Source organism: Metarhizium robertsii (genome assembly GCF_000187425.2).
Source record: "Metarhizium robertsii ARSEF 23 chromosome Unknown MAA_Scf_1, whole genome shotgun sequence".
Classification (NCBI taxonomy): Eukaryota; Fungi; Ascomycota; class Sordariomycetes; order Hypocreales; family Clavicipitaceae; genus Metarhizium; species Metarhizium robertsii.
Window position 1 is genome coordinate 4,899,335 of NW_011942149.1, and position 25,961 is coordinate 4,925,295.

At 50.8% G+C, this 25,961-nt stretch overlaps 6 protein-coding genes across 6 annotated transcripts; 4 read left to right on the forward strand and 2 right to left on the reverse strand.

The window, feature by feature from the left end:
* Positions 1-1,059: 1,059 nt before the first annotated feature.
* MAA_02084 (uncharacterized protein) lies at positions 1,060-5,065 on the reverse strand (the record flags this gene model as incomplete). Its single annotated transcript, XM_007820082.1, has 2 exons — positions 1,060-4,569; positions 5,048-5,065. 2 exons carry the CDS (start codon positions 5,063-5,065, stop codon positions 1,060-1,062), a joined length of 3,528 nt encoding a protein of 1,175 aa, XP_007818273.1.
* Positions 5,066-14,972: 9,907 nt separating this feature from the next.
* Positions 14,973-17,345, forward strand: MAA_02083 (ABC transporter; the record flags this gene model as incomplete). Its single annotated transcript, XM_007820081.1, has 3 exons — positions 14,973-15,758; positions 15,821-15,901; positions 15,960-17,345. 3 exons carry the CDS (start codon positions 14,973-14,975, stop codon positions 17,343-17,345), a joined length of 2,253 nt encoding a protein of 750 aa, XP_007818272.1.
* A 1,600-nt stretch (positions 17,346-18,945) lies between these two features.
* Positions 18,946-20,691, reverse strand: MAA_02082 (Serine/threonine-protein kinase; the record flags this gene model as incomplete). Its single annotated transcript, XM_007820080.1, has 7 exons — positions 18,946-19,154; positions 19,342-19,378; positions 19,437-19,555; positions 19,607-19,792; positions 19,864-20,204; positions 20,249-20,520; positions 20,605-20,691. 7 exons carry the CDS (start codon positions 20,689-20,691, stop codon positions 18,946-18,948), a joined length of 1,251 nt encoding a protein of 416 aa, XP_007818271.1.
* Positions 20,692-21,401: 710 nt separating this feature from the next.
* Positions 21,402-23,168, forward strand: MAA_02081 (Tubulin beta chain; the record flags this gene model as incomplete). The annotated part of the gene is made up of 5 exons (XM_007820079.1): positions 21,402-21,413; positions 21,608-21,631; positions 21,704-21,826; positions 21,922-22,712; positions 22,772-23,168. The coding sequence occupies 5 exons, from the start codon at positions 21,402-21,404 to the stop codon at positions 23,166-23,168; spliced, it is 1,347 nt and encodes a 448-aa protein (XP_007818270.1).
* Positions 23,169-23,598: 430 nt separating this feature from the next.
* Positions 23,599-24,549, forward strand: MAA_02080 (uncharacterized protein; the record flags this gene model as incomplete). Its single annotated transcript, XM_007820078.1, has 3 exons — positions 23,599-23,875; positions 23,978-24,091; positions 24,182-24,549. The coding sequence occupies 3 exons, from the start codon at positions 23,599-23,601 to the stop codon at positions 24,547-24,549; spliced, it is 759 nt and encodes a 252-aa protein (XP_007818269.1).
* Positions 24,550-25,163: 614 nt separating this feature from the next.
* MAA_02079 (uncharacterized protein) lies at positions 25,164-25,481 on the forward strand (the record flags this gene model as incomplete). Its single annotated transcript, XM_007820077.1, has 1 exon — positions 25,164-25,481. The coding sequence occupies one exon, from the start codon at positions 25,164-25,166 to the stop codon at positions 25,479-25,481; it is 318 nt and encodes a 105-aa protein (XP_007818268.1).
* Between the last annotated feature and the right edge of the window lie 480 nt (positions 25,482-25,961).

The window sequence follows — 25,961 nt, forward strand, 5'->3', positions numbered from 1 at the left end:
ATTGGGAGCCATCAGGGCGTGGTTGAGATACCCAGGTGTATGACTTAGGCGTTAGGATATATGCAATTGAATGAAATCAGAATTATACATCCAAGTGTCCGGTTTGTCAATACGCAGTCGACTGTTAGTATTTCTACACCGGACATGTTTCATACTAGTGCGACCTGGCGGCACACTATGAATCACGTATACTCGGTAGAAATGGGTTTCCCACGACATTCATCAATGAAAACAACTAATCATATGTATCATAGCCCCTAGGCTCTATCCATGCAATTCATCAACTGTAGACTAAAAAAATGACAAAGCGTCAACAATACGCCGATGCTATAAAACATGACATGCTTCTTCTTCAACAGCTCGGGAGTAATGCCTTATCGCCTTTCCTGTATCCCAAATTGGCTCCATTGCTTCGTCCAATTTCCTTCCCAATGTACCTTGCGTATTGCTCTCTATTTGCGGGCCATGGCATGTGTATTTTTTGTATCGTCCCCCAGTCCTCAGTCCTCAGTCGTTTTCTGCATAATCATTAGCAGTGACGTTTGCATCTCGAGCAATGACCATATCAGATGGAAGCATCGTCTCCGTTTCTCTGACTTCCAGCTTCAGTCGCTTCCTCTCATACCCATCCTCGGGAAGTTGTTTCCGGCTCTCGTGTTCATTATACGACAGGTAGGCGCGTGGGTTACATTATATAAAAAAGAGCATACAAAATAGAAAATGCCACGACACCTCCCACTCAGAACCGGTTCAGCCATGACAATGGCAGCCCGATGACAGGCATCTCAAGCGATGACAGATGACGAGGCTGATCCGACTCGTTTGAGCCATATTATACTGTTCGCCCTCTTGATGTCCGAGTCACCCAATGTCGTTTATAGTGAGTAAAAAAAGAAAAGAAAAACCTCAGGACAAGAACCGTCGCTATGCAAACAAGATAATTCACAAACAAGTATTTTCCGCGTGTTTTGTACAAAACCTCGGCTATGAATAACGGAGGTGTATAGTGGTGGTGATAAAAGGAGTATAGTTGGAGGTGCTTAGATTCTGTGATTGTTGCTAATTCACCGTCATCAAGGGGACTCGGCGTCCAATGCTTGATGGTGGCGAGTTTTCAGATGAAGGCCGCTCAACAATGGTAGTACTATTACCACGACTCTTCACGGGTCGTCGGGCCGGGCTGGATCCTGGATCATCAAAAACTCTGGTAAACGCAGGGCTCGAATCCAAGCGTCTCTCGTGTCGTGGAGTTCGAGCTGGACTTTGTGTCAACTGATCGGCCCTCCTGATGAGATCGGACAGGATATCGCGCAATTCTCCGGCTCTCCTGACCAATAGTTTCAAGCTGTTAGTATCGAAATGCATCCTATTAGGGCCAGCATCACGCTTCCGAGATCCTTGTGCGGCCGGCTGAGCAGTTGCCAAAATCGACCGATATTGAACAGACTCTATGACAGATCTCACCACACCATCCACGTCTTGAAGTTTGGCTGGTGGGTTTTCGGGTGTTCGGGGTCGACTGGGGCGATTAGATCGTGGACGATCATCTGACAGGGGCCAGTTTGCTCCAAAAATATCATCATCTGGAGAGAAGACAGATCGTCGTCGCGGGGATTGCCGTTCACGAACGACAGCCGTCTTGGACATGACCGGTTCATTACGTTCAATAACTGCGTCCAACCTGTCAAAAGAGAGGTTATCGTCAATGTCATCCTCATCCCCTGGAGGGTTTGCAGCTTCAAAGGCGTCCATATAGATCGAGGCCTCTGACTGACCGTCCTCGTTCGCAGATCCCTCGTCTGGAGAAGCCAGGGCAATGATGCCTTCAGCTTCCTTCCAGAATGGCTTCTGCTCGCCATTCAGCATATTTAGCTCCCGGCCATGGCGACAGAGTCGCTTAAGGTCGTTGACGAGGAGAGATAATTCTCGAATTTGACCAGAATGAGCCTTGACGCTGGGTTGAGAGGCACGGATTGATTCAGGGACCGCAAAAAGATCCTCGTGGTCTTTCCCGCCTGGTCCATCATTGAGGCCACCAAACTCAAAGTCCTCGTCCCAATCTTCGCTAACGGTTTTTGAACCAAGCCCCCATGTCCCATACTTTGATCCTGCGGGTTTTGATTCATCAGCAAGATCGTGCACTACAGGTACACTTTGGCTCCGGACGTGTGCCGGCATCGGCCCTTTGCGAACGACAGGTCGACCTCCTCTAGAGTCAATTTCCTGTTTAGCGTAAGCTGTCTTGGGCCGAGAATGACACGCCGGATTCTGCTTGTCATGGGGGGTTGGCTCGCTCCAGTCGAACAGGTTGCTGAGAGGACGTTCGCTACTTGACGATCGTGGTTTTGAGGGAGCATTCAAGTTGCCGCCAATACTAGCCAAGGCTAGGCGAACGTTGGGATTAATGCCACTAGAGCTGAGAGAACTGCCCTTTGAAGGAGGTGACAGAGCATTGACTGGTGCGTCATCGTCATCTCTGGTCCAGTCCTCGTCAAAGTCATCATCAAGCGAAAACCTGCCGAAGTTGCGCGTCTCCCGGGCCACCTCGTTGCTCGTCAATGGGTCCAGGCCAAAGCGAGGGTCTTCTCGCAGTTCACGTCTAACATGACTGCCCATGGATCGGTGTGGCGCGTGGACTGGAGTCGAATTTGATTCGTCTTCTTCCATAATCTTACCGTCTTCATCCCAAGTCCGGTCAAGGATCTCCTGGATTGAAAGACGTTTTGATCTCTTATTCCCGCCTGTGCTGGGGGGGGACTCATCATACACAGACTCAAGGGGCGTCTCCACAGCTCTGACCCGGCCAGAACCCATAGTCCGCAACGAGTCAAAAAGGGTGTCGCTTTTGAAGTCAGTGTCGTACTCATCACCAGATATCAAGTCGCGCGCGTCGCCGTCTGAGCTGTCCAGGGCAGATAGTCTTTCATAGTGAGAGCCTCTCCGCTGCGTCATGGCAACGCTGGTAGAACTTGTTGAACTTCCTGACGGCTGATTTAGCCGAATTGAATGACCGGCGACGCCGCCAACAGGACTCCGTCGCGACAACTCTGCATGAAGACCTGGAAGATTGGAGAGCGGGGGCAGTGGGGAGGATGCGTTTCTTTTAGGCGCCGGGCGTTGAAAAGTCGCAGCTGAATCCAGTGTCAATCCCTGCTGAACCGGGGCGATCGGGGTGCTGGTCATTGTATCGACGCGGCCCACAGCTGATGGCAGGGCTCTGACTGGAGCTGACACGTGCCGCTTGTTCTCTCCGCTGCCCTGGGTCGCGCCCCGTTTAGTTCGGCGCAAGCTTCCAGATGTTTTCGAGGCCCAGTTTGCGGTCTGAGAAAATGTAGAAGAAAAAGATCTCCTTGGGCGTGATGACGGTGGCATTCCGGAGACCATTTCGCCAGTAGTCGGGGAGCCTACACGATCCCCATTGCGGCTGACAAGTTGGTAGTTGGGTTCCTCCTCTATATGCGACGACGCAAACGAGTCGCTCTGCGTAGATGAGCCCGACACCATTCTGGGCTTAATCAGATGAGCTCCGGTGCCAGGCAGCATGCTTCTTGCCGGATTTATGCGTTTGGACTGCAAATTCTTTGCGGACGATGCTGCGTCACCGCCGTCACCACTACCACCAAGCCGGGTGTGAGAGCTTGGCTTTGTCATAAGACTGGCGGTTTTGGAGTGGAAAAAAGATACCCAGCCAGAAGTTTTTGCAGCCCTGGCGGTGCGAGGAGACTGGCCCAATTCTTCAATTGGCGATGCTCCAAGCAGTTCCTCCGGACAAATTGGCTCATCAAGGGAATACTTTGCATCGGCACTCGAGCCTGCAACATCAAGCCCTGCCCGGAATTGTTGCAGAGTTGCAGATCTTTGGTGGCTGGTGGCTGGTCGGCGAAGAGTAGGTAAATGGCCTTTTGACTTGCGTTGCGCCAACTCCTCCGACGTGTAGTTTCTTGAGGGCGAACGCTTTACCAGTTTATTCGGGGGCATTGGCTTCGAAACAGATCCAGATCGGGAAAGTATGGGAGCAGCAGACCCATATGAAATTGAAACTGATGGTGAATCCGCAAGTATGCTAGACCTGGGGCTGCCGTGCTGTGACAATGGACGGATGGAAGACAGGCGCTTCAACCAAGAGCCGGACGACGAAATGGACTCCCTCGAGCCTTCCACGACGGGGATACCAGTGTAGATATCTCCCTGGCTGAGCACAACAAGAGACTGTCTTCTGCTGGAAGTACTTGATGGAGCAACTTGGGAGGTCTGCGGCCGCTGACGGCGCGACAATGGAGGTCTCGTCGTTTGGTGAATTGAAGTACCAGCAGCATGAAGCTCAGAGCCAATTGAGCGCGGTGCAGCAGAGCTGGTAGCTGGTCGACGCGAGGGCGGAGTCAAGGTCCTCGACGGCGAGTACGACTTGGCAGGCAATACTCGGTCGATTGATATCGATCTCTTGTGAACTCGAGCTCCTCGGCTGGAAGCTGTGGCAGCCTGGTGGTTGAGGTTGAGGTCGAGGTCAGTGGGTTGGCCAAACACCAGGCCACTGGCAGCTGCAGCAATGGCAGTGCCAGTCCCAACAAGCTAGATGGTCGCAACCAGAACGTGTTAGAGCTAGGCAAATCAATCCCGGGGTGGTGGTGGGAAGTGTGTGCGTCTGAAAGTGAGGCAAAAGCAGTGGAGGGCGGGAGAGGGAGAGAAGGCAATGCAATCCAAGACTCAATGACGATTTTACGCAAGCGACGAGGAGACGGCAGAGCTGGGCAGGGCGTCGGAGTGGGAGCAGGCCCAGACGAGAACAGCGGCTGTTTTGAGTTTTGGGTCCAAACGCTGCAGAACCAGACCCGGTGATACAGGAGCTTTGAGTGGGCGTGCGTGCTGCTGCGCGGTGGTATAAAGTCAGGTAGGCTGTGTTTGTGCATGTGTAGTCGATTGCGGTGTGGGTTTGTGGCAGGGCGGATTTTGGGGTCAAGCAAGGTGTGGTCTGGTGGTGGGTGCGCGGTAGCTCGAAAGGGGAACAACTTCAAACAAGCTCTCAAGACGGGACGGGGACTGGACGTACACTGGGAACCGTCTGCATGGTGAGCTGCAGACTTCTGCTTGTGTTAATTCGGCAGCAGGACGAGCATTCTAATTGTCGAGGTCAAGAATGGCAATAATTGAGTCGAAACAGCATTGGCATCGTCGGGCCACGGATCAGCAAGAGACGCTCGACCGTTTGGGGCCCCCGGCAGTTGACGGGAGGGATGCGAGCAGGAGAATTCGGAGACGGGCAGGCCTTTGAAACCGAGGACTGTGTGTATCTGCTCTCACGTGTGTGGGGAGAGCAACGAGGAGCAGCAGCAGCAGTCGGCAGCCGTTCGTGACAGTACTAGCAAGCAAGCAAGCAAGCAAGCAACAGGCTCGGCGCGCAGATCGAAATGTTCGTCGGGGTGGGTGATGGGCCTGTCGAGAGCTCGTCGCCTGGTCTCACCTCCAAAGACGCAGCACGGCGGGGGAGAAGAAACGAAAGAAGAGAAAGAAAGAGCCCGATTGACGATGCTTAAACGGAGGGGCAGCCGGGCAGGAGGAATGGGGCAAAAAGAATCAAATAGGAATAGTTTTACTCCCAAGGAGAGAATGGGCCTAGTTGAAGGTCGGCCAAAACAAATAACAAAACATGAAAATAAAAAAAAATAATCGAGGGCGAGAAAATAAAGTTGACGATTGTACCTCTCTATTTTTTTTTCCCCCGGTGCCGCCAGTATTCGGCCGTGGTTCGCCTAGGCTCAGAAGGTGAAGGAAAGCAAATTGGCCTGGCCTCTGCTTTTGGCACGGTCCAGTGGAGAGGAACACTCAATGTTGCTGCCCCGTGCAAGTCTGGAGATTGGACCCAAGTGAGCAAATGGGAATGGATCTTTGGCCAGAACCAGGACATCCGGAGCTGGCTTGAGGGCCTGGTTAGCTGTAATCCAGTCAATTGCTGAGATTTGGTTCGACCTTGGATCGCCGACGCAGGGATGAACAGGGACAAGGGACCAAGACGAGGTCGAAGACAAGGGACAAGCAGCGACATGGGCCAGCAGGCCAAGAGAGCGGCCGCCTTGTCAACATGGACCAGTATGTATGATCAAAGACGCGAAGCGAAACTCGATATTCCGTCGAATGGCTTTGGCAAGCAACCAGACACAGACATCAACACCGGGGCTTGGAAGCACAGGGCAGGCCAATGGCCAGGCGCAACAGCAGCGTCAATGATTGAGTGCACATGTGTATTCTGGTGGGCTTCATTGATGTCTGGTCGAGTTGATTTGGCTGCCACGTCCAGCTTGCTGCGTCTGGTGCTTCAACGTCAACTTGGATTTGATTGTTGGCGGACACATCTATCACTGACTGGGGCTGGTAGGCACATACAGTCTGCTGTAATGTACTTGTAATTAGCACTTGAGGCGTCCACATGTCTGGCCTGGTGCTAGCCAGACTTGGGGACCTATTGACCCAACTACATGTAAGTAGTCAAGTAAGTACCTAAAGTAGATACTTTAGGCATGTCGCTGCTGGTCTGGTCAAGTGCTTCAATATCAAGTCAAATTGCATGTGCCTGAATAAGTGGTCACTGGCGAGTATGTGTGCACATACCGTTGACGTCTGGTCTAATATAGTGGCGCCGGGCTGCTGTGGGCGCTGTATTATTAGCTGCATCTGCTGCCTGCCCTCAACTTTGAGGTGCTCAAGCCAGCACTGAGAGCATGGAATCCACACCAGACACCGGAGCACTTGACGTCGACTGACGTGCCCGGGGCCACCCCACGGCGCGTGCACCATCATCCACTGCACATGTACCCGCTGCACGCAGCCCTTGAGCCCACTGCACCCACTGCAGCGCAGCGCACCAGCCGCCTGGCACAGGCAGCCATGACTTGCCCGCTGTGCATCTAGATGCCATGTCTGGTCCAGGTGTCAATGATGACATCTGGACTACCGAACATTGAATGAATCGCCCAGAGTCGGTGCCTCTTATTGTCTGGTTGCTCCGGGTCGGATGGCCCGTTACAGTCGACGCCGGTCGTGTTCAACGGGTAGCAACAGCGCACATGCACAAGCACAAGCACAAGCACAAGCACAGGCACAGGCACGCGCCATCAACAACAGCACGTGCGTGTCTTGTCAACAATGCTGGTTAATAATAAAAATAAAACTGACCGCCGGCCGCTGATCCTGTTGCTGTCCGCAGTACATGTATGGAGTACGGATCACCGAGGACAAGACCACAGAAAAATAAAAATAAAAAAAACACCCACGCGCCTTGTGAAACGTTTTTCAAGGCGACATGCCTGTCTAGGGAAACTCGACCGACTTTAGGAGGCACCAGACGCAAACAAATTCGACAGCTGTCAGTGGTGCAAACACCGGTCCACACTGGAGTCGGAATGTTCCAGATAATCCCAGGTGCCAGTCAATCCTCCAGTTGGCGCTTGCTGACTTTATGCTGCAACATGCACTGGAGTCAATTGACCCGACTCAAAGCGTCACCGGTGCTCTGCTCGGTACGGAACGCAGCGTCAAGTATCCCATCCGCTATCATCTCAACATCAATTGACGTCGGCATCTCCAGCACAGTACTCCGTACTTACTCAGTAGTGCGTGGTTTCAAGGTCAATGATGGTCTAGTCAGTGGATACATGTCTGGTACTACTCCGCACATACATACTTAAGTACATTGTACAATTGTACATAGACATCGACCATGTCCCCCCTGCCGCGTCCCCCGCCTGCCTCTGTAAACACCTTGACCGTGGCACATCACCACGGTGTCTCTCCCGGCAGCCAGTTGACGGTTCAATGTTTATGGCCCCCAGCTGTCACCCCGTTCAAGATGTCCATGGTCGCAGCCCTCACATTTCAATATGATTGTTTACAGTGCTCCGTATACATGCTGATGCTGGCCTCTTCTCCGCGAGGCCAGGTCAAAGCACGCTGACTCTGACACGACGAGTACTAATCACAACAATCGAGCCGGACATGGGATTGGACGTCAACTGGACGTGGCCGTGGACGCGACTGGGCAGGGCCCTCGGACTGGAGGCCGAAACCAGACCCAAGCCATCAATGACTTGATGTCATCTCCAGAAAGCCATCACGGCCGCAGGCTCGGGTCCCAAGGTAGTCACATGGCTGGTTACAGACATCTTGGCCAAGCAAAGATGTAGTTACTACTCCGTACATAGATTACAATTGCGTCGGCTATTACGGAGCTGTTCGTATCTGTTGTCTCATTAATCGATGCATTCCAGCGCCCGCAAGATGCACACACTTACATGGTTATTCTTACCCGGCCTGGCGTCTTATTGCACAGCTACGAATGATTACTTGGTGCTACAAGTGTTGCGGTCTGGCAAAGACATGCAATCTGATTGTGCGACTTTCTTTCGCTCGCTCTTTTATTTGGCTTGTTTTTGTTTTTCTTATTCTATTTTATCTTTCTCATTTGTTTGTTTTTGTTGACTGGAGGCAACTTCTCGTCTGGTGGTTCGTCACGTATGTCCGTCCTCATTTCCAGAACGGCTTCTCCCATCGATGTTGCAGACTTTGCGTAAATAGAACAGCGCACTCTGTAAATAGCAACCCCATGCAGAATGGCTCGGACTTGTGCTCATTCTCGCCGTGTCCTCCTTGTCATATTTTCGTCCCGAATATAGTCCAATGTACCAGCATGTAGTTATGTGGTGTCGTCTGTGACATGCAGTTTCACTCACCACCACCCCTGCCTTTGCAGCCCAATAACAGCCATCTACGGAGTCTGGTAGCTGTCAGACTCGTGACCGACAACAATTCCGTTTCAAGGAATTTTGTTTGTGTTCCATACACTCATACTACCGAGTTGGCATTGTTTGTCGCTAAATATATGGCTTCGGCCGCCTTCTGCATTCCTAACTGCAGCTGTCTACCTGCATCCCGCCTGGTTGGCCACCCTTCAAGTGAGTGTCTTAGACCATCGCCAATCCCAAGAACCCATGTGAACAAGGGCATATGTACTGTCAAGACCGAGATGCGACGAGTGGATCATGTTTTTTGTCGCTGATGATGTTCCGACCGAACGACGGCCCTTTGTAATTGGCAGCGTCTTGCAGGTCTGGACGCACCGCATCTTGCTGCTTCGGGCGTCAGGACGATGGGTGACAGGGACTAATAACACTTGCATGATATCTTGCAGTGGTCAGATGCCGCAATCTCTCGCTCGCTCGCTCGCTCATCTCTCTCTCTCTCTTCTTTCACCCCGTAGGGCAGTGTCGCAGGACGAATCGACAACCCAGAGTTGACCAAAAGCACACCAACTTGTTCGTTGTGGCACAACCGCATACCTTGTCATGATGAGCACGCGCAAGACTCTGAAATGTTCCTGGGCAAAAGGCTCCCCTTTCCCGCATTACCAGGTATTACTAGTACTTGATTTGCACCGCACATGTACAAGCTAGGCATGGGTCGTTCGGGGCAGCCTGTGTAGAGCAGGGGCAAGGGACCCAACAGAAAGGCCATCAACAATCCAGTCAAACCGACGTTTTGAGCCTAGTTTTATGGTCATGACTGTTCCGTGCGAAGTGCTGCATCGTTTAATGAAAGGTCAAGAGGTGAGCCGACCGTGGCTCCATAGACGATGCCTGTCTCCCCAACTCAGCCGCAGGCAGGCATTTCTGCATGTACTCGGAACGGGATACCACAATTTGCTGCATCGCCCTGCATCGCCAATGTCCGCCGCCCGGAGTGAGTTCGTAGCAACATGGAAATGTTTTCCGAGCCTTTGACATCCATTGACAAAAGGGGTGTGCTGGCCGGTGGCTTTGTTATCGCGGTAGCCCTTGTCCTCCCCTTCCATCTCTTCCATCGCACATCTGGATGGAGTTACAGAGATCTTGTGGCACAAATCCACGGCAACTCCACTGACGCTCAAGTACTCCGTACTAGAGTCCGGTGCAGTTCTCTACCACATCTTGGCGAGAGGCGAGACGTGGCTTCTGCCGACGTATCCTTCCAAAGACCTTCCCGGATGATGCTGCGCGTCTGCATCGGCCCACGGGTCCATTCTAGCTTGCCGCATATGGTACAATATGGTGTACAGTGCATGGTTGTCAGGTTCGCCATGGTCTCGAGGAGCTGTTTGTTATCGTCTGTTTGCAGTCGTCTCGCCGTCAAACATGCCGGGTTGCATAGAGAAACAACCTTCAACCACATGGCCGACAAAAACACGACCATCAGCGATCCACGTGTGAGGAACGGCCACAACATCGGTAGCCCGGTGTCGATTGATGCTGGCCAGTTCAACGTAGAATGATAAGTAATAACACTCGGTGTCAACCCAGACATACATACCTTGTCCAGCATCAACTTCTCAGGTGCCATTCTTTGATGGACACGCGAGGCGCGAGGACCAGCAAGACAATCTGAAGCATAGTTAGTACTCCGTATCTCGGCCAGATGATCCTTCCACGAGTCCTCATTCGCAAAGCACCGGTATGAAAGTGCTGGACCGTGCATTTCCGTTTTCAAAGCCAAATCGGCGGACCCAGGATTAAACAGTCGTGCTACCCAAGCTACCGTATCATTCACCCACCCTTCTGCCACGATTGAGACATGTTTTCCTCTTGACACGAAGACTTGTGGAAGCTAGGAAGCCAGCGGTCTCCTCCGTTGCCTTCCTGTAACACGAAGCTGCCTTGCGGCCACCCGTTGATTTTACAGCGGCTAGTATCAATAGGTGACTCTCATGTCACATCAGCTGCACACGGATACCAACTTAACCGTTCATAGCGCCGCCACCTTGTCCAAAGAGGCGTTGATTAAATCGTTTCAAGGTTGATGTGATAACTGCCGATACCCAGGGAAATTTATGGGCTTATTTCTCCGCATTTCGCACGTCTGCTGTGGCACGGATTGTGAGAGTATTATTGTCTGGTGCTCAAAGACTGTCCGTAGGCATCAACACCGTAGCCAATAATGTCTGTCAATGGCGGCTTTGACCGAGGACCCAAAAAAGGACCAAGCCGTCGCACAGGTACTTCAAGCGAGCGTGTGGTGACATCAGCACAGAACACAAAAAAAAGGAACTTCACAATGAGTTTGGGACAAGCTTGTGCCTCTGCGAACATTGCTTGTGGACATGAGGTCTGTTGTAAGCGGGTTGCAATATGTCTGGTCAATGTGTCGATGGGAGTCAACGTCTAGTGTAGAAGACAGCTCGTGGGCTCCCAAGTACTTGTACGGGGTACTTTAGTATTGATTGGACGAAACCAACTTCGCTTAACGGTAGCAGGAAACATTAAACATTCAAGGAAGGCACAACCATAACCTTTTCTCATCCCTTTTTACAATCTCGAATCGTAACCAAAACTCTTTTCCGCACGTACGGGCAACAAGTCAGAGGAGATCGTAGCAACAACTGGTCCTCTCCCGCCAGTCTTTCCGCCAGTCTCTCCGCCTCCTCTCTCCTCGTATCCGCGGCGTCTTATTTGATAGACTGGAGAGCATGCATTGGCTTGCCTAGCTTGGATCTGAGACGACTCCTCGTGGCCAAGACTAGCTTCATCCATCCATAGACGCAACACGCACCCTGGTCACCATTCAAAACCCAACTACGGAGCTATACCGAGCCCCATTCCTTCTGGAGCTCCATCGCCGCGTGGTGTGTGGCAAAATAACAAACACACTTTCTCCTCATTGCTGGCTGTTTCTAACCCCGCAGACGCATCGGGATGAAGGGCTGGAGATCTATCCTGCTTTGCCTGTTTGTCTGTTTTCTTGCCTTCAGACCAAAGCGAGGAAACGCCGACTTACATGCATATGCAAGAAATGAGTCAACATTGTACGTACAGAAATCCGCATTTTGACGAGTGAGCGACGCTGACCAACGGTATCACGGTTTTCAGTTGGTGCGGCAGATCCAGACTAGATCTGACGACAACTTGTGGGGCAACAAGGGCCATGGGTGGTTTTATACTTAACTTGGACCTCTAATGGCCCTTTGCTCGAGCCCAGAAAAGTGAAGCTAGCCAGATTATGGCCTCGTCTCGCCGCCATTGGATTGTAGGCACCATTCGTGTCCTTCAGATGGCGTGATTTTGGCAGGAGCAAGAAAAGAAGAACACAAATTTATCCGCATAACGAAAGGACGAGATGAATTGTTAGCAGGTCAATTCAGCATCACGATAATGCTGGCCACCAACACTGAGCTTCAGGCCCCCTGTTGATTTGCTCCGAGTCTATCACGCCAAGCACAATCCTTGTATACCAAGATCGAATGGACACTCTCGGGCGTGGGACAGCAATACCGAAGGTCCTGGACCAAGTACAACAATACAGGAGAGTTCGCAAAGGTTCAGTTACAGCCCGGCAAACTGCTCTTATCCTGTTCAGCTTACGGAGTATTTAGAATGTCGTCTTTTTCATCAGAAGTGTTTGTACTAGTCCCGAGCAAAGAAGACTGTCTCGAGAACGCTGTCTTGAGAACGTCGGCGCTGAGAGCCGCCGAACAAGGCAAATCTGGTCGTGATGGGCGGTTGGTGCTAACGTGCGAAGGCTTTCAATCCATGCTTGCACTATCGGTCCAGCTCGGCAGGGGGTAATAGAGATAGAGGCTCCATTTAGATTGCAATGGTCCACTACTCGATAATACTGAGGGCAACGTGAGAACTCTTTTGTGTTCCACATGGCAAGAGAATCAGAATGATTATCTACGACGACGTATTTGATTCAGTTATACAATTCAACTTTGCCTCAAGCGCATCAAACCATACCGAAGCGGGAATCGATTCATCAAATACTCGAAAAAAACTTAGCATGATACCGACCAGGTCCCACCTTTACAATCCACCAGGAAGAGCCCGGATCGCCTGCTACATGAAGCGAGGCCAATTTTCCTTGTCTACCTGTGTCAAGTGGCAATTGTGGCAAGCCAGGCTGCAAATGCATCAACTGGTGCTGTGGCATTGCAATCAGAAGGGAGCTCTCTCATACGGCGGCCGCGAGGTTCCAAGCAACAAAGCCAGGCCAGTTCTTGCACATGGCAAACATGTTTTGAGTCTTCAGAACCCGGCTGGTTTGCTAATAAGTTATCAAAGCCCATGGTCTTGAATGTGGGAACGAGTTACTAGCAATGCTGGGGCAAAAACGTATGTATCCCATTCTCACTTTGTCAGATGCAGACGCCGTTGATAATGAGAATGGCCCGAATACGGAGCTCCGTTGATGGTGGGAATAAATTGGGATAAGTTGTCTCCGCCGAAGGAAACAAACTATGATAGCCACCTTTCATTCGACAATGCAAACCTCGCAAAGTTCACCGGGGTATGCAGGACGTATGTACGGCATGCAGAATCGGGACGCCAACATAATAACCACACACAGTGGTCCGCCAGCAGGCTGTGAGTCTCATCTCTCATTGGAGACGCGGTTATTGTCGTCTCCCAGTCCAGGACCACTCTAACCAGGCGACTGACTGGCGAAGGATTCCGGAAGGACGGCGGCATTCTCCACCTTGTTGCCGCCAAGGCCAAACGAAAGTTTCCACATCTCACTCAGCAAGGAGGATCCCTGGCGGATTGACAACTCGTTCTTTCTATTTGTGTCAATCAGGCGAAAGTGTGTGTGACTTGCATAAGTCGGCGTATGTACGGTGTTCCCGCCGCTCTGGTATTGGTAACCCAGCAGGCGCCATTATTGGATCCATCCAGGCCGCTCGGCCATATTCAATTGGGGAAGTTCGGGGTAACGCGACACGATACGCGAAATGAACGCGCCGGTAATTAAGGTTTGGGGCTTGTAATTGGTCCGCAAAGGTTCGGGTGGCTTGCCAAAGTTTGGACTTGTAGGCAATTACATTGCCCTGCTTGTGACGACATGTGCGGGTACTACAATGAGGAACGAATTGATTTCGTTGATAAAATGAACGGAAGATGGGCCGGGGTTTGTGGGCCAGATCGAATTGCCATGGTGTGTTCTCGGTCGATTCGGCATGGAGTGTCTTGCTCGAATTAGCGAAAGGTGAGTTAACAGATGGCTGGCAAAAGGTTCTTTTCCATATAGGGTAACTAGAGATTCTTCAACCAACACTCATGGAGTTCTTTATGCCAGAATAATTCAAAATTAGAATTCTTATAGGGGAATACGTTTTCATTTTAAAATGATGACTCTCCTCATGTGTCTACTTATGGTCTTGCCAGGGATAGATAGTTATTTCGACAGTCATAAAAACCATAGTAGTTGGCTCGAGCAATTGCACAAAGCTGATCTTGAACATGGTATTTGCGTCTCGTCATCAGACAGAGCCCATGTACCAATTCATCCGACCTTGCCTCCGATATGATTGATTATAGCTGACGGCTTGCCCTCATCCGTGTTCCTGCAGTTCCGGTCGTCGTGGCGAGAAAGTTTGCATTGTGGAGTGATAGCACGGCGCTGGTGCCAGGCACCGATTGAGACGGTGACACTCTGACTGGTAATCCCACACGTGGCTCATTGTGGAGGAATGTTTATCCCAACCGCCTCTGCTGTTTTGGACGTCGTATATTGTGAATGTGTAGGTAAACCTGGCCTGCTCGTCCCGGCCGACGTTCCCCGTCCATCTATACGGATCACCCTCGTGTGATGGTGTGAATCTATATACCAAGAATATCTAAATGAAAACGAAAACAACGGAATGGGACAAAATATTCAGTATTATACCAGGAATATAAACGACAGAAACATTCAGGAAATCTCCCACTATATTCCAATTCCGCAGCTATTTTAGCCGCGTGGGTGGAAAATCGATGTAGGGTAGGTGGCAATATTAACGGTCGCCAAGCGTTCTGCCGGACCGAAACGGGCCGTCAGATGACCCCACTATGCACCACCGCCGAAGGCTCTGGCGGGGCATAGACGTCTGAAAACTCCAGATTGAAGCTGAATAGCTAGTAGCCTAAGCTCGAAAGCAACGTCTCCCGCTCCAAATCGCACGTGGACCAACAATATACAGGATGGAAGCCGATATTAGAGCTGTGCTTCCAAACATCGATCCTGTGGTCTCAGACTACTCCGTCGGTTATCTGACGCACGCTTCAACAGCCTGGACCGACGATGAAGAGACCTCTGGTCTGTCACCTCTTAGCGAAGCTGCCGCCGCCATTACCGAACTACTTCTCTCCGCTTCCGGCGATTTTAATCCATCCGTCGAGGAAAAGGTCAAGCAGCTCGTGGAGAAATGGGTCGACAAGTACGCCGAAGCAAATGGGGGTCAGCGCATAGGACCTTCCATAGCCAAGCGCTTAGATCAGACCATCCAAGTTAGCACACAGCGTAACATGTCGTCAACGTTGGCCGTGGCCACTGGCGGTGTTGATCTAGAGCAGGCCAATGCCAGAAAAGTCGAATCGAAGGTCGATCGGAAGAAGCTCGAAAAGGCGGAGCGCAAGATTGCTGCCAAGCAACAGAAGAAGACGTTCAAGGTTGTAGAGTATGAGGCATCAAGACTGTTGGACCTGCCGGAGAATACGCAGTCGTACGAAGAGTTCTACATGGCCGTCAACCCTCTTCAAATTGGCAGCTCCGGCGCAAACAAGACCAAGGACGTCAAACTGGACAATATTGATGTGTCGATTGGCGGCAATAGGATTCTTACGGATACTACTCTTACCCTTGCCTATGGTCATCGTTATGGTTTGGTTGGTAATAACGGTGTGGGTAAATCTACCCTTTTGCGGGCTCTGTCAAGGAGAGAGGTCGCCATTCCCACGCACATATCCATTCTACACGTGGAGCAAGAAGTAAGTCTGACTAACCGTACTTGAGCTTTGAGAAACACAAAGCATGCTAATCGACTGTACAGATTACTGGAGACGATACACCTGCCCTGCAAGCAGTTCTTGACGCTGATGTCTGGCGGAAAGTTCTCCTGAGAGAACAGGAGGTATGTACCCAGCTCTAGTTCAAAAGATGTACCGTCCAGCGGCTAATACATCGTGTAGGAACTCACTGCTAGCTTGGCTGAGCTGGAGGCTCGGCGAGCGCCCCTTGCTGACACGTCCGCCGATGCTGCCAAGCTCGATCGCGAAAAGGAAGCCAAGGATAGCAAACTGGGAGATATCCAGTCCAAATTGGCCGAGATGGAATCTGACAAAGCAGAATCTCGAGCAGCCAGTATTCTAGCAGGTCTTGGCTTCTCTCCCGAGAGGCAACAATACGCCACCAAGACGTTCTCTGGCGGTTGGCGAATGCGTCTCGCGCTCGCCCGTGCCCTGTTTTGCGAGCCTGATCTGCTGTTGCTCGACGAACCGTCCAACATGTTGGACGTTCCCTCCATTACTTTCCTCTCTAACTACCTGCAAGGCTATCCCAGCACTGTTCTTGTTGTTTCCCACGACAGAGCATTCCTGAACGAGGTTGCGACCGATATTATTCACCAGCATTCTGAGCGACTCGACTACTACCGTGGCGCAAATTTCGACTCCTTTTACGCCACCCGCGAGGAGCGAAAGAAGGTTGCCAAGAAGGAGTACGAGAACCAAATGGCGCAGAGAGCTCACCTCCAGGCATTCATTGACAAATTCCGTTATAATGCTGCCAAATCATCCGAAGCTCAGTCTCGGATTAAAAAGCTGGAAAAGATGCCTGTCCTCACCCCGCCAGAGTCAGAATACAGTGTAAAGTTCACCTTTCCCGACGTGGAGAAGCTGTCGCCGCCCATTATCCAGATGTCCGAGGTCGACTTTGGATATACAAAGGACAAACCTCTGTTACGAAACGTGGATCTGGATGTTCAGCTAGATTCCCGCATTGGCATTGTAGGTCCCAACGGAGCCGGTAAGACGACTGTTCTGAAGCTTCTTATTGGCAAATTGGAAGTGTCCAAGGGTATAGTAACATCTCACCCACGTCTACGTATCGGATTTTTCGCGCAGCACCATGTGGACGCTCTCGACTTGTCACTTAGTGCCGTCAGCTTCATGTCAAAAACGTATCCCGGAAAAACGGACGAGGAATATCGAAGACAGCTGGGAGCCTTTGGCATCACCGGCACCACAGGCTTACAAAAGATGGCTCTACTGTCTGGAGGACAGAAGTCAAGGGTGGCATTTGCCTGCCTGGCCCTCACCAATCCCCACATCCTCGTACTCGACGAGCCTTCTAACCACCTTGATATCGAAGCTATGGATGCCCTTGCGGAAGCCTTGCAGGCTTTCCAGGGAGGTGTACTCATGGTATCTCACGACGTCACCATGTTGCAGATGGTGTGTACGTCACTGTGGGTGTGTGACAAGGGAACCGTCGAGAAGTTTGATGGCGATGTGCAGGCGTACAAGAAGAAGATTTCGGCTCAGGCGGACGCGGCTGGTGTTGTTAAGGCTCATTAGACCAAAAATTTAATCTTAGCTACTGGGGATAATGAGAATAATGAGAATCCATTCATTGGTTTGCAGGCTGTCAGAAGTGTCGACGTGGCGGCCAGCTCACCTGATGATGGTTATCCTGGCGTTGCCCCATCATGACTTTGTTTGGCGAGGCAGAAGACGGAGGGAGAATCAGAAGAACGGGCCCCTTGTATAAACCGGCGCCGACACTCCTCAGCACAGTGAGCAAGATGTGTACGACACACGACACTCAGGGAACAGACTTGTCTGAGTGCCGTCGTAAACTGGGGCAGAGGTATCCGAAGTTTGCAGGGAAAAATATTCCAGTCGTTCATTTCTCGTGGATCTATTATGCTTGTCGAACGACAACGCCGCGAATGGGAATACGGTCACGAGCCTTTGACAAATCTCTCTATTCACTGCAGCCAGATTGCATTCGGCGATGCAGTCATCACAGATGCCCAACCAAGCCCGCGATAACCTGAATAATGAGCCTGATAGACCTCTGCCCTACGTTTAGATGAAAATAGAAGCGGCAGGGCTCATGCGCAATCTCCCCTGTCTTGTCATTCAGCCAACTGCAGCAAGAATTATACGTGGCAAGACCATTGTTATAGTGACCCAGAGTATGGGACGATAAGGTAGGGAATCTGGAAGGAAGTCAACTACTATGTTAAGCTGGCAGAGCCTCGGGGCACGTGAAATGATTATTTACTAATTTAGAGATGAGGCTTGACAGACTTGTTGATTGTACTGTAGATGCTAGCCCGCTGACCACCTCAATGCGAAGCGTGTGGTTTCTGAATGAATTCTTTGTCCAACCGCGTATACCACTGCTGGCGCTTTAGTTTTGCAGCTCGTGCAGATCAGAATGGAGTGTGTTGAGATTTCTCATGCTATCTACTAGGTAAGTACCTAGGTAGATGACGACTAGGCTGCCGCACAGCACAATTGTTTGGACAGCTCAGACAAAGTGAAAGACTGTTGACTTCCCATATAAAGAGTGGAATCATGCGAAGACGTACAGAGTTATAATACTGCAATTACCGCCTATGATGGACTAGGAAGCTACAAGTAACTACGCGAGGAGCTGTGGACTAGGGAAAAGCCTTTAAAGACGATGTGGCCAAAGCATATCAAGGAGCTTATCGCCAGCGTAGCGGAGAATCGCCCAAGGAGAAAGCCAAGCCTGCAATTGTCCATCACTAAGAGGAAAGGACACTGTTGCAAGCGATTCCATGCATTCCAGCACTGAACTGGTGGACCAGGAGCTGACCGATTGCAAGGTTCGAGGCATTGGCCCAGTGGCCTTCCGTGCTTCTCGTCGTAAAATACGTTCCCTACAGGCACGAACACTTGTTCAACGATTGAACCCGATAAGCGTCGTGATAACCGCTCACCAAGTATAGCACTAGATCATACCCTTCATGAATGGTTTGATCAGAACTACCAGACCGTTTGTCGGGTTGCCGTCTGTACTTACCAGCTGACGCCATCCAATAAACATCTACTCTTTGGAGGGCGGCTCGTGATGTAGAATCCCATATACCGCCGCAAGTAGTTACGAGTTTGTATGTAAATCGTTTCAAATTCTACTCTATATTCATCGGGGATGAATCCACTCATGTTGCAGCAGTTCTGCTGCAGACTTTCGAGACCCTGGATCGATTGTTAGCATGCCCTTAATGAAGTCAGTAAATATATCGACTTCATGATCGGGCATATCCTCGGGCTTCAGAAACGGCTTTGATGTGCCGTTTAGCAAGCGTTCAAGGCTCGTAGATTTCAAGTTCGGAATACGGAGAAGACTTCCTACAGGCAAAGCGTATTAGATAGGCAACCTATCGATACTAGAAGGGGAATATATCTTGGGGATCAAAAAAATGCGTTGCCCGACTTCCCTGTCTCATGACAGGAAGTGGGAAGGGGCCAAGTATCTCGACAATTCTTGCTAAATGGTCATCTTCAGCCGTCCATGTCCCCTTTGCTGAACCCTCACTGGAGAAGAGAACTATTCCTTGGATAAACTCCACAATCTGGCAATTAAATGTCAGAATAGTTCGTATGATGCACAAAATAGTAAACCACTCTTACAAGACATCCGAGACTCCATATGTCAACACCAGTATCCCAGGGGGCGCCGATAGTTACTTCTGGTGCCCTTAAAGCCGGTGACTGGATCAGGTCTGACAGATGCTTTTCTCTCCAAGACGCTATGACACGGAAGTTTCATATTGTGATGCCTGGGAACGTAGTATACTTACCGACGCCAAAATCAATAATTCTGACATGAGGATGCTTTATTTCGGAAATTGGCGGTGTCGTGATAACCTCACGAAGCGGAGCACCACGTTGGGGATCGGCCATCCGCGGGGGAACTACCGATAGATACTTGGCAATGGCATTGTTCGGGCTTTCCAACTCTAACAGTATATTTGTTGGTTTTAGATCTATTCAAGACAAGGGGATATTAGCAATGCACAGAAAAACGCGGATATCCACACGATATGTTACGTCATACCAGTATGAATAATACCACACTCTCTGTGAAGGAAATCAAGTCCTAGCAGTAGCTGTTTTGCAATTAACTTCACGGTTTTAACAGGTAATCTTCCGTCCTCGTATTTCACCGTTTGGAAACCCAGATGGTGTCCTAATACGTCGAACACGAGGCAAACATGTTCGCCGTTGGGGCCCTTATGCTTGAACTTGCTGAGGAGATGCGACACATGAGCGCGGCCTTCATGAGAACTCTGCCTAGACACTTCACAGATTTTGGAGAGAATCTCCGTCTCGAAAATATCATGGGTGCCACCATAACAGTCAGCTCTCAACATCTTGAGTGCTACATATCTTCGGCATCTACCTCCAGTCAGCTTCGAGTACAATAGCAATGGACGACATACTTTAAATCTCTAGCTAGCCAAACTGTAGAGTATTGCCCATAACCCAATTTCCTCAGGATAGTATACTGGTCATGGTGAAATGTATCCCCAAGGGAGATAGGATGAAACCCGCCAGGTTCGTAATAATCCGGTTCTTCCACGGCTAGACTCGGTTGCACGAACGATTTGAGCTGAGACCGTGGGACAAGTAGCTTCGAAATACGAGACTGTGTTTCTTTTAAACATGCCTTGATTAAATTCATCGCGCAAAAGATCGCTGTAACATGGTGGTACTATAAAAATGTTACGTCAGAGTGAATTCCGGGAAGGGTGAGATTTTGTGTGGAGAAAAGGGGGTTCACGTGACGCCAACTTACCGAAACCAAGTTGCAAGCGAACCCTTCGATTAGTACTTGAACAGAGTAACCAGAGTTTCCGGGGATTTCTTTGGACAGTGAGATCATCTAGCAGCTTGATACTCCGGTCAACGACATTACCCTACGCTCACAGTGTGCCTAATTTGCAAGACGACAGGCTTTCAGCCACATATAAGGTGACCCATCACTTTCTCAGTGTGGCGGTGGAAGTTGGATCCAGAGTGGGGGGTCAACCTGGTCAACCTCATCAATTGATCTAATCTCCCACGAGCTGCTCCGTCCATTCTCTGTAGTACTACTACGTACTCTCCATTCGATTGGACCCATTCTGGTACCCTGCCAGCTTTCGGAGACTGGATATTGTTCCAATCAATACGGAGTAGTATGACGTTGAAGGGGGTTCATTAGACGTCGTATTTTCACCCAAAAGTGTAGGCTTGGAGGTGCCGCCTCAACCTCTGCAAATAGTCAAGTTACTAGAGCCACTCACAGCAAGGTGCCTGACTTGCCGCCTTGCCCCTTTTGGGGACGCACAGACCATGCGTGTAAACAAGCGAAAGTGAAGGCGGGGCAGGTACTTCCCTGGGCTGCTGCACTTGCCTCCCCAGCCAGGGGTCTACCACCAGGTATGGCGGTGAACCACATCTCCAACAAAAATCAACACCTCCGCGACTTCTTCTCCCTTGCTCCCCTACACCAACCCGTTACGGATCGTGAAGCTCTGCCTAGCTATCGTGATTCTTCCATCAACCTCACTCTTCACCCGAATTTCCTGTCGTCGACGATAATCCGCCAACATGCGTGAGATTGTGAGTCCCCCCTCCATTGTCTAGGACCCCTCCTCGACGCGTTCCATGGTCGTGCCCCTGATTTTGGTACCCCGCTGTATGAGGAGGCCACGTCCATATACGCACGCCCAACGGATCATCAGGACGAGGCAAAACGCGCTGCATCATCATAATGAACATTGGCTGACGATTTATTTCCTTTTGATCTTACACAGGTTCACCTTCAGACCGGTCAGTGCGTAAGTAAACAAATTCGCCGCTATTTTCGAATGAATTGTTACGGAGATCGGGAGCTTACAATATTTCGACAGGGTAACCAAATTGGTGCTGCTTTCTGGCAGACCATCTCTGGTGAACACGGCCTCGACAGCAATGGTGTCTACAACGGTACCTCTGAGCTCCAGCTCGAGCGTATGAGCGTCTACTTCAATGAGGTAAGTTTGAATGAGCCGAATCCTAGGATGTTGAGGAACCATAGGTTGTTATCAAGGGGAAGATCAAAGACTGACGCGGGGATTCCCCTCAAAAGGCCTCCGGTAACAAGTATGTTCCTCGCGCCGTCCTTGTCGATCTTGAACCTGGCACCATGGATGCCGTCCGTGCCGGTCCTTTCGGTCAGCTTTTCCGTCCCGACAACTTCGTCTTTGGTCAGTCTGGTGCTGGCAACAACTGGGCCAAGGGTCACTACACTGAAGGTGCTGAGCTTGTCGACAATGTCCTTGATGTTGTCCGTCGCGAGGCGGAAGGTTGTGACTGCCTCCAGGGCTTCCAGATCACCCACTCTCTCGGTGGTGGTACCGGTGCTGGTATGGGTACTCTGTTGATCTCCAAGATCCGTGAAGAGTTTCCCGACCGAATGATGGCCACTTTCTCCGTCGTTCCCTCTCCCAAGGTTTCCGACACCGTTGTCGAGCCCTACAACGCAACCCTCTCCGTCCATCAGCTCGTTGAGAACTCTGACGAGACTTTCTGCATCGACAATGAGGCTCTGTACGACATCTGCATGCGCACTCTCAAGCTGTCTAACCCTTCGTACGGTGACCTGAACTATCTTGTCTCTGCCGTCATGTCTGGCGTCACCACATGCTTGCGTTTCCCCGGTCAGTTGAACTCTGATCTGCGTAAGCTGGCTGTCAACATGGTCCCCTTCCCTCGTCTGCACTTCTTCATGGTCGGCTTCGCCCCCCTGACCAGCCGGGGTGCTCACTCTTTCCGCGCTGTCAGCGTACCTGAGCTCACCCAGCAGATGTTCGACCCTAAGAACATGATGGCCGCTTCTGACTTCCGAAACGGCCGCTACCTGACCTGCTCTGCCATCTTGTAAGTCCCGTCAATGATGTGCATACTATACGAGGTCATTGTACTAATTTCCGTTCCAGCCGTGGCAAGGTCGCTATGAAGGAGGTTGAGGACCAGATGCGTAACGTGCAGAACAAGAACTCCTCCTACTTCGTCGAATGGATCCCCAACAATATCCAGACCGCCCTCTGCGCCATCCCCCCCCGTGGCCTCAAGATGTCTTCTACTTTTATTGGTAACTCCACCTCCATCCAGGAGCTTTTCAAGCGTGTTGGTGAGCAGTTCACTGCCATGTTCCGTCGCAAAGCTTTCTTGCATTGGTACACTGGTGAGGGTATGGACGAGATGGAGTTCACTGAGGCTGAGTCTAATATGAACGATCTTGTCTCTGAATACCAGCAATACCAGGATGCTGGTGTTGATGAGGAGGAAGAGGAGTATGATGAAGAAGCTCCTGTTGAAGAACCTTTGGAGTAAGAGACTCTACGACAAGCTATTTGTATTCAGCCAGAATGTCCGACTTGAATGTGGGCGGCGTGAGTTGGTCAAAGTTTACTTCGCGCTATGGAAGTAGTTGTAACCAGAGGAGGTTGCTAGATACCTTTTATTATTATTATTATTGAGCGTTGGTGCCACTCTTGTAGCATTGTACGCTGAGAATTGACCAAGTTGTTGAGTAAATATTACTTTGAAATTTACTCGTATATAAAAAGAACTAGTATATTTGCAGTGCCAGTAAATGCAATGTTGGTACAGCTGTGCATGGCACCTAATTCTGCTGTCAACGAGTGGTACACGTGATGGGATGACTAAGCGACCAAAAAGTTCACCTGCACCCAAAGCTGACGAGGAATCAGTGGCTGTCCATGCAATCTCCCATCCATTGCCACGGCAAAGACAAATCTCAATGGCCTCAAGGTTTGTCCCTGCCAAGGGAAAGGCATTGGGCCATGCGCTGCGCATGAATCCGCAGGTAGCGCTGCCGGGATTCCTGTTGCCAGCGTGGCAAACGTCTGCGCAACGGCACTTCTCGACGACGACGAAACGACCCTCGAAGCTTGGGCGAACGCTGATTTCTATCCCTCCCGGCGTGGAGCTTTCCATGAGCGATTTGAAGACATCCAAAGTTGCGACCTCATACAAGCCTACCGTTAAGAAGACAATTACAGTAAAGGGACCGTTGGGTGAGCTCAAGTTCCTTTCTCATGGCCGCGCTTCATAAACCGACTGGTGGTGCCAAGTGAGAACTGTTGGAAGCATTTGAGCTAACATGACTTGGGGAATAGGATCGCTGGAGCTTGATGTTCCTGAATTTGTGACTTTGCAGCAGGATTTGGAGAACAAGACAGTCTTACTGGGCGTTGAGGATGCAAACGTCAAGCATCAAAAGGAGATGTGGGGTATGTCGTGACCTCTGCCCGTCAGAATTTTGCAAACACCATCGCGCGGACAAGTCAAGGTAGAGTTTTGCTAACAATTGGTCTACGCAGGCACGTCGTGGTCCTACCTGACCAACTACGTAATGGGGGTGTCCGAGGGCCACACGGCCATCCTACGCCTGGTGGGCGTGGGCTACCGAGCGAGCGTCGAGCGCCGCGGCGCCAAGGAGCAATACCCGGGCCAGAAGTTCCTCTGTCTGAAGCTGGGCTTCACGCACCCTGTCGAGGAGGGCATTCCGCAGGGCGTCACGGTGACGACGCCCTCGCCGACGAGAATCCTGCTGGAGGGTACGGATCGCGAGGTGATCATGTCGTTTGCGGGGAGGGTGAGGCAGTGGCGGCCGCCGGAGCCGTACAAGGGCAAGGGGGTGTTTATCAACGACCAGACTATCAAGTTGAAGCAGAAGAAGATCAAGTAAAGATTCACAGGTAGAATGTTGGGGGAGGAAATTGGCCATGGCGGACCATGGCGTGTATTTGAACCCGTCAAGTATAAGTGTACTACTAGTTGCGAAATTTATGAAATTCTCATATAGAGCATTTATAACTGATATTCTTGATCCTTGATCCAAGCCGGGACGTCGCGATGCCGATGTGGCCGATGGCAGGACGACCTCGAGGATGATGTGACGAATTACTTTGGATAGCTGGTGATGCACAACTAACTTCTCCAGTGTATAACAACCTAAATCAGTCAATTTAAAAAAAATAAAAATTAAGGAAGCAATTTATGAATAGATCCTCAAGTGGGCAATTGCAGTTTATAATAATAGTCTTTACTTGAGGTGTCGAATAAGCCGTTATACATAGTTCAGAACTGCGCCGCCTGGTTGGCAGGCACGACACGACATGCAGTAACCATCCTCCATGCAAGCCCCACGCCGACATCCCGAGCCAATCAAAACCAGCTCTCAATCCCGTTCGCAGTACCGAGTAGTTTTCTTTGCAAGCCGAATCAAACACAAACCACCATCCACCCGAAACAACCTCCCTTCTCCAAGCCGGCATTGCGATTGCCGCAAATACACCAAACATGCCAACAATGTCTCCCGCCCGCCTGCGGTCCATCTACCGCTCCATCCTGCGCGAACTTCCCCCCCGCCCTGTCCTCGCCTCCCCCCGAAGCCATCTACACAACCGTCTCCGCGCCTCATTTACCGACTCGTCCGCCAGCTCACACGCCGAAGCAGAGCAACTCGTCGCCTACCTGCGCTCTCAGAGGCTGTACGTCACACTGATAGAGCGCTATAATCCAGGCATGGACATGGACGAGGAGGAGAGAGTGAGGCTGACAGCCAGGCGCGTCGGCATGGATATGCCCGAGTTGTACGGGAAGGGAAAGAAGTTTTGACACCTTGCCAAGCCGTTGACAAACAAACGGGGGAAATGCTTTCCAGTAAAGGAGAGGCTGATCTCTTCTTAGAAATGGGTCGCGGCAAGGTACCGAAGAATGAACAAGTTGGATGACGTTGCATCCTGTTTGTGTTACTATGAACTGGGTTGCCGCGCAAACAACAATTGGGCCGGGCTTGGATTTCAAATGGTCCGATTGTTTCCTACTGGACGTAACAACAACAGCACCAGCAAAAACAAACAAAAACAAAACCTCCGCATTAATCGAACACCAAGGCCGAATGGCACGCCCAGCAACTTCTTCTTTAGCGCGCAACGGAAATAGGCATGTACAAACAGGAGGAAAGGGGCCAAACGGCCAATGGGAATTGTATAAACACTGTACAATGAATATAGAAACTTGATACCCTTCGTCTGCTCCTTTTTAAGGATACTACCATGCATGTCACAGCGGCTGGCGAATGGCACATTGGATGAA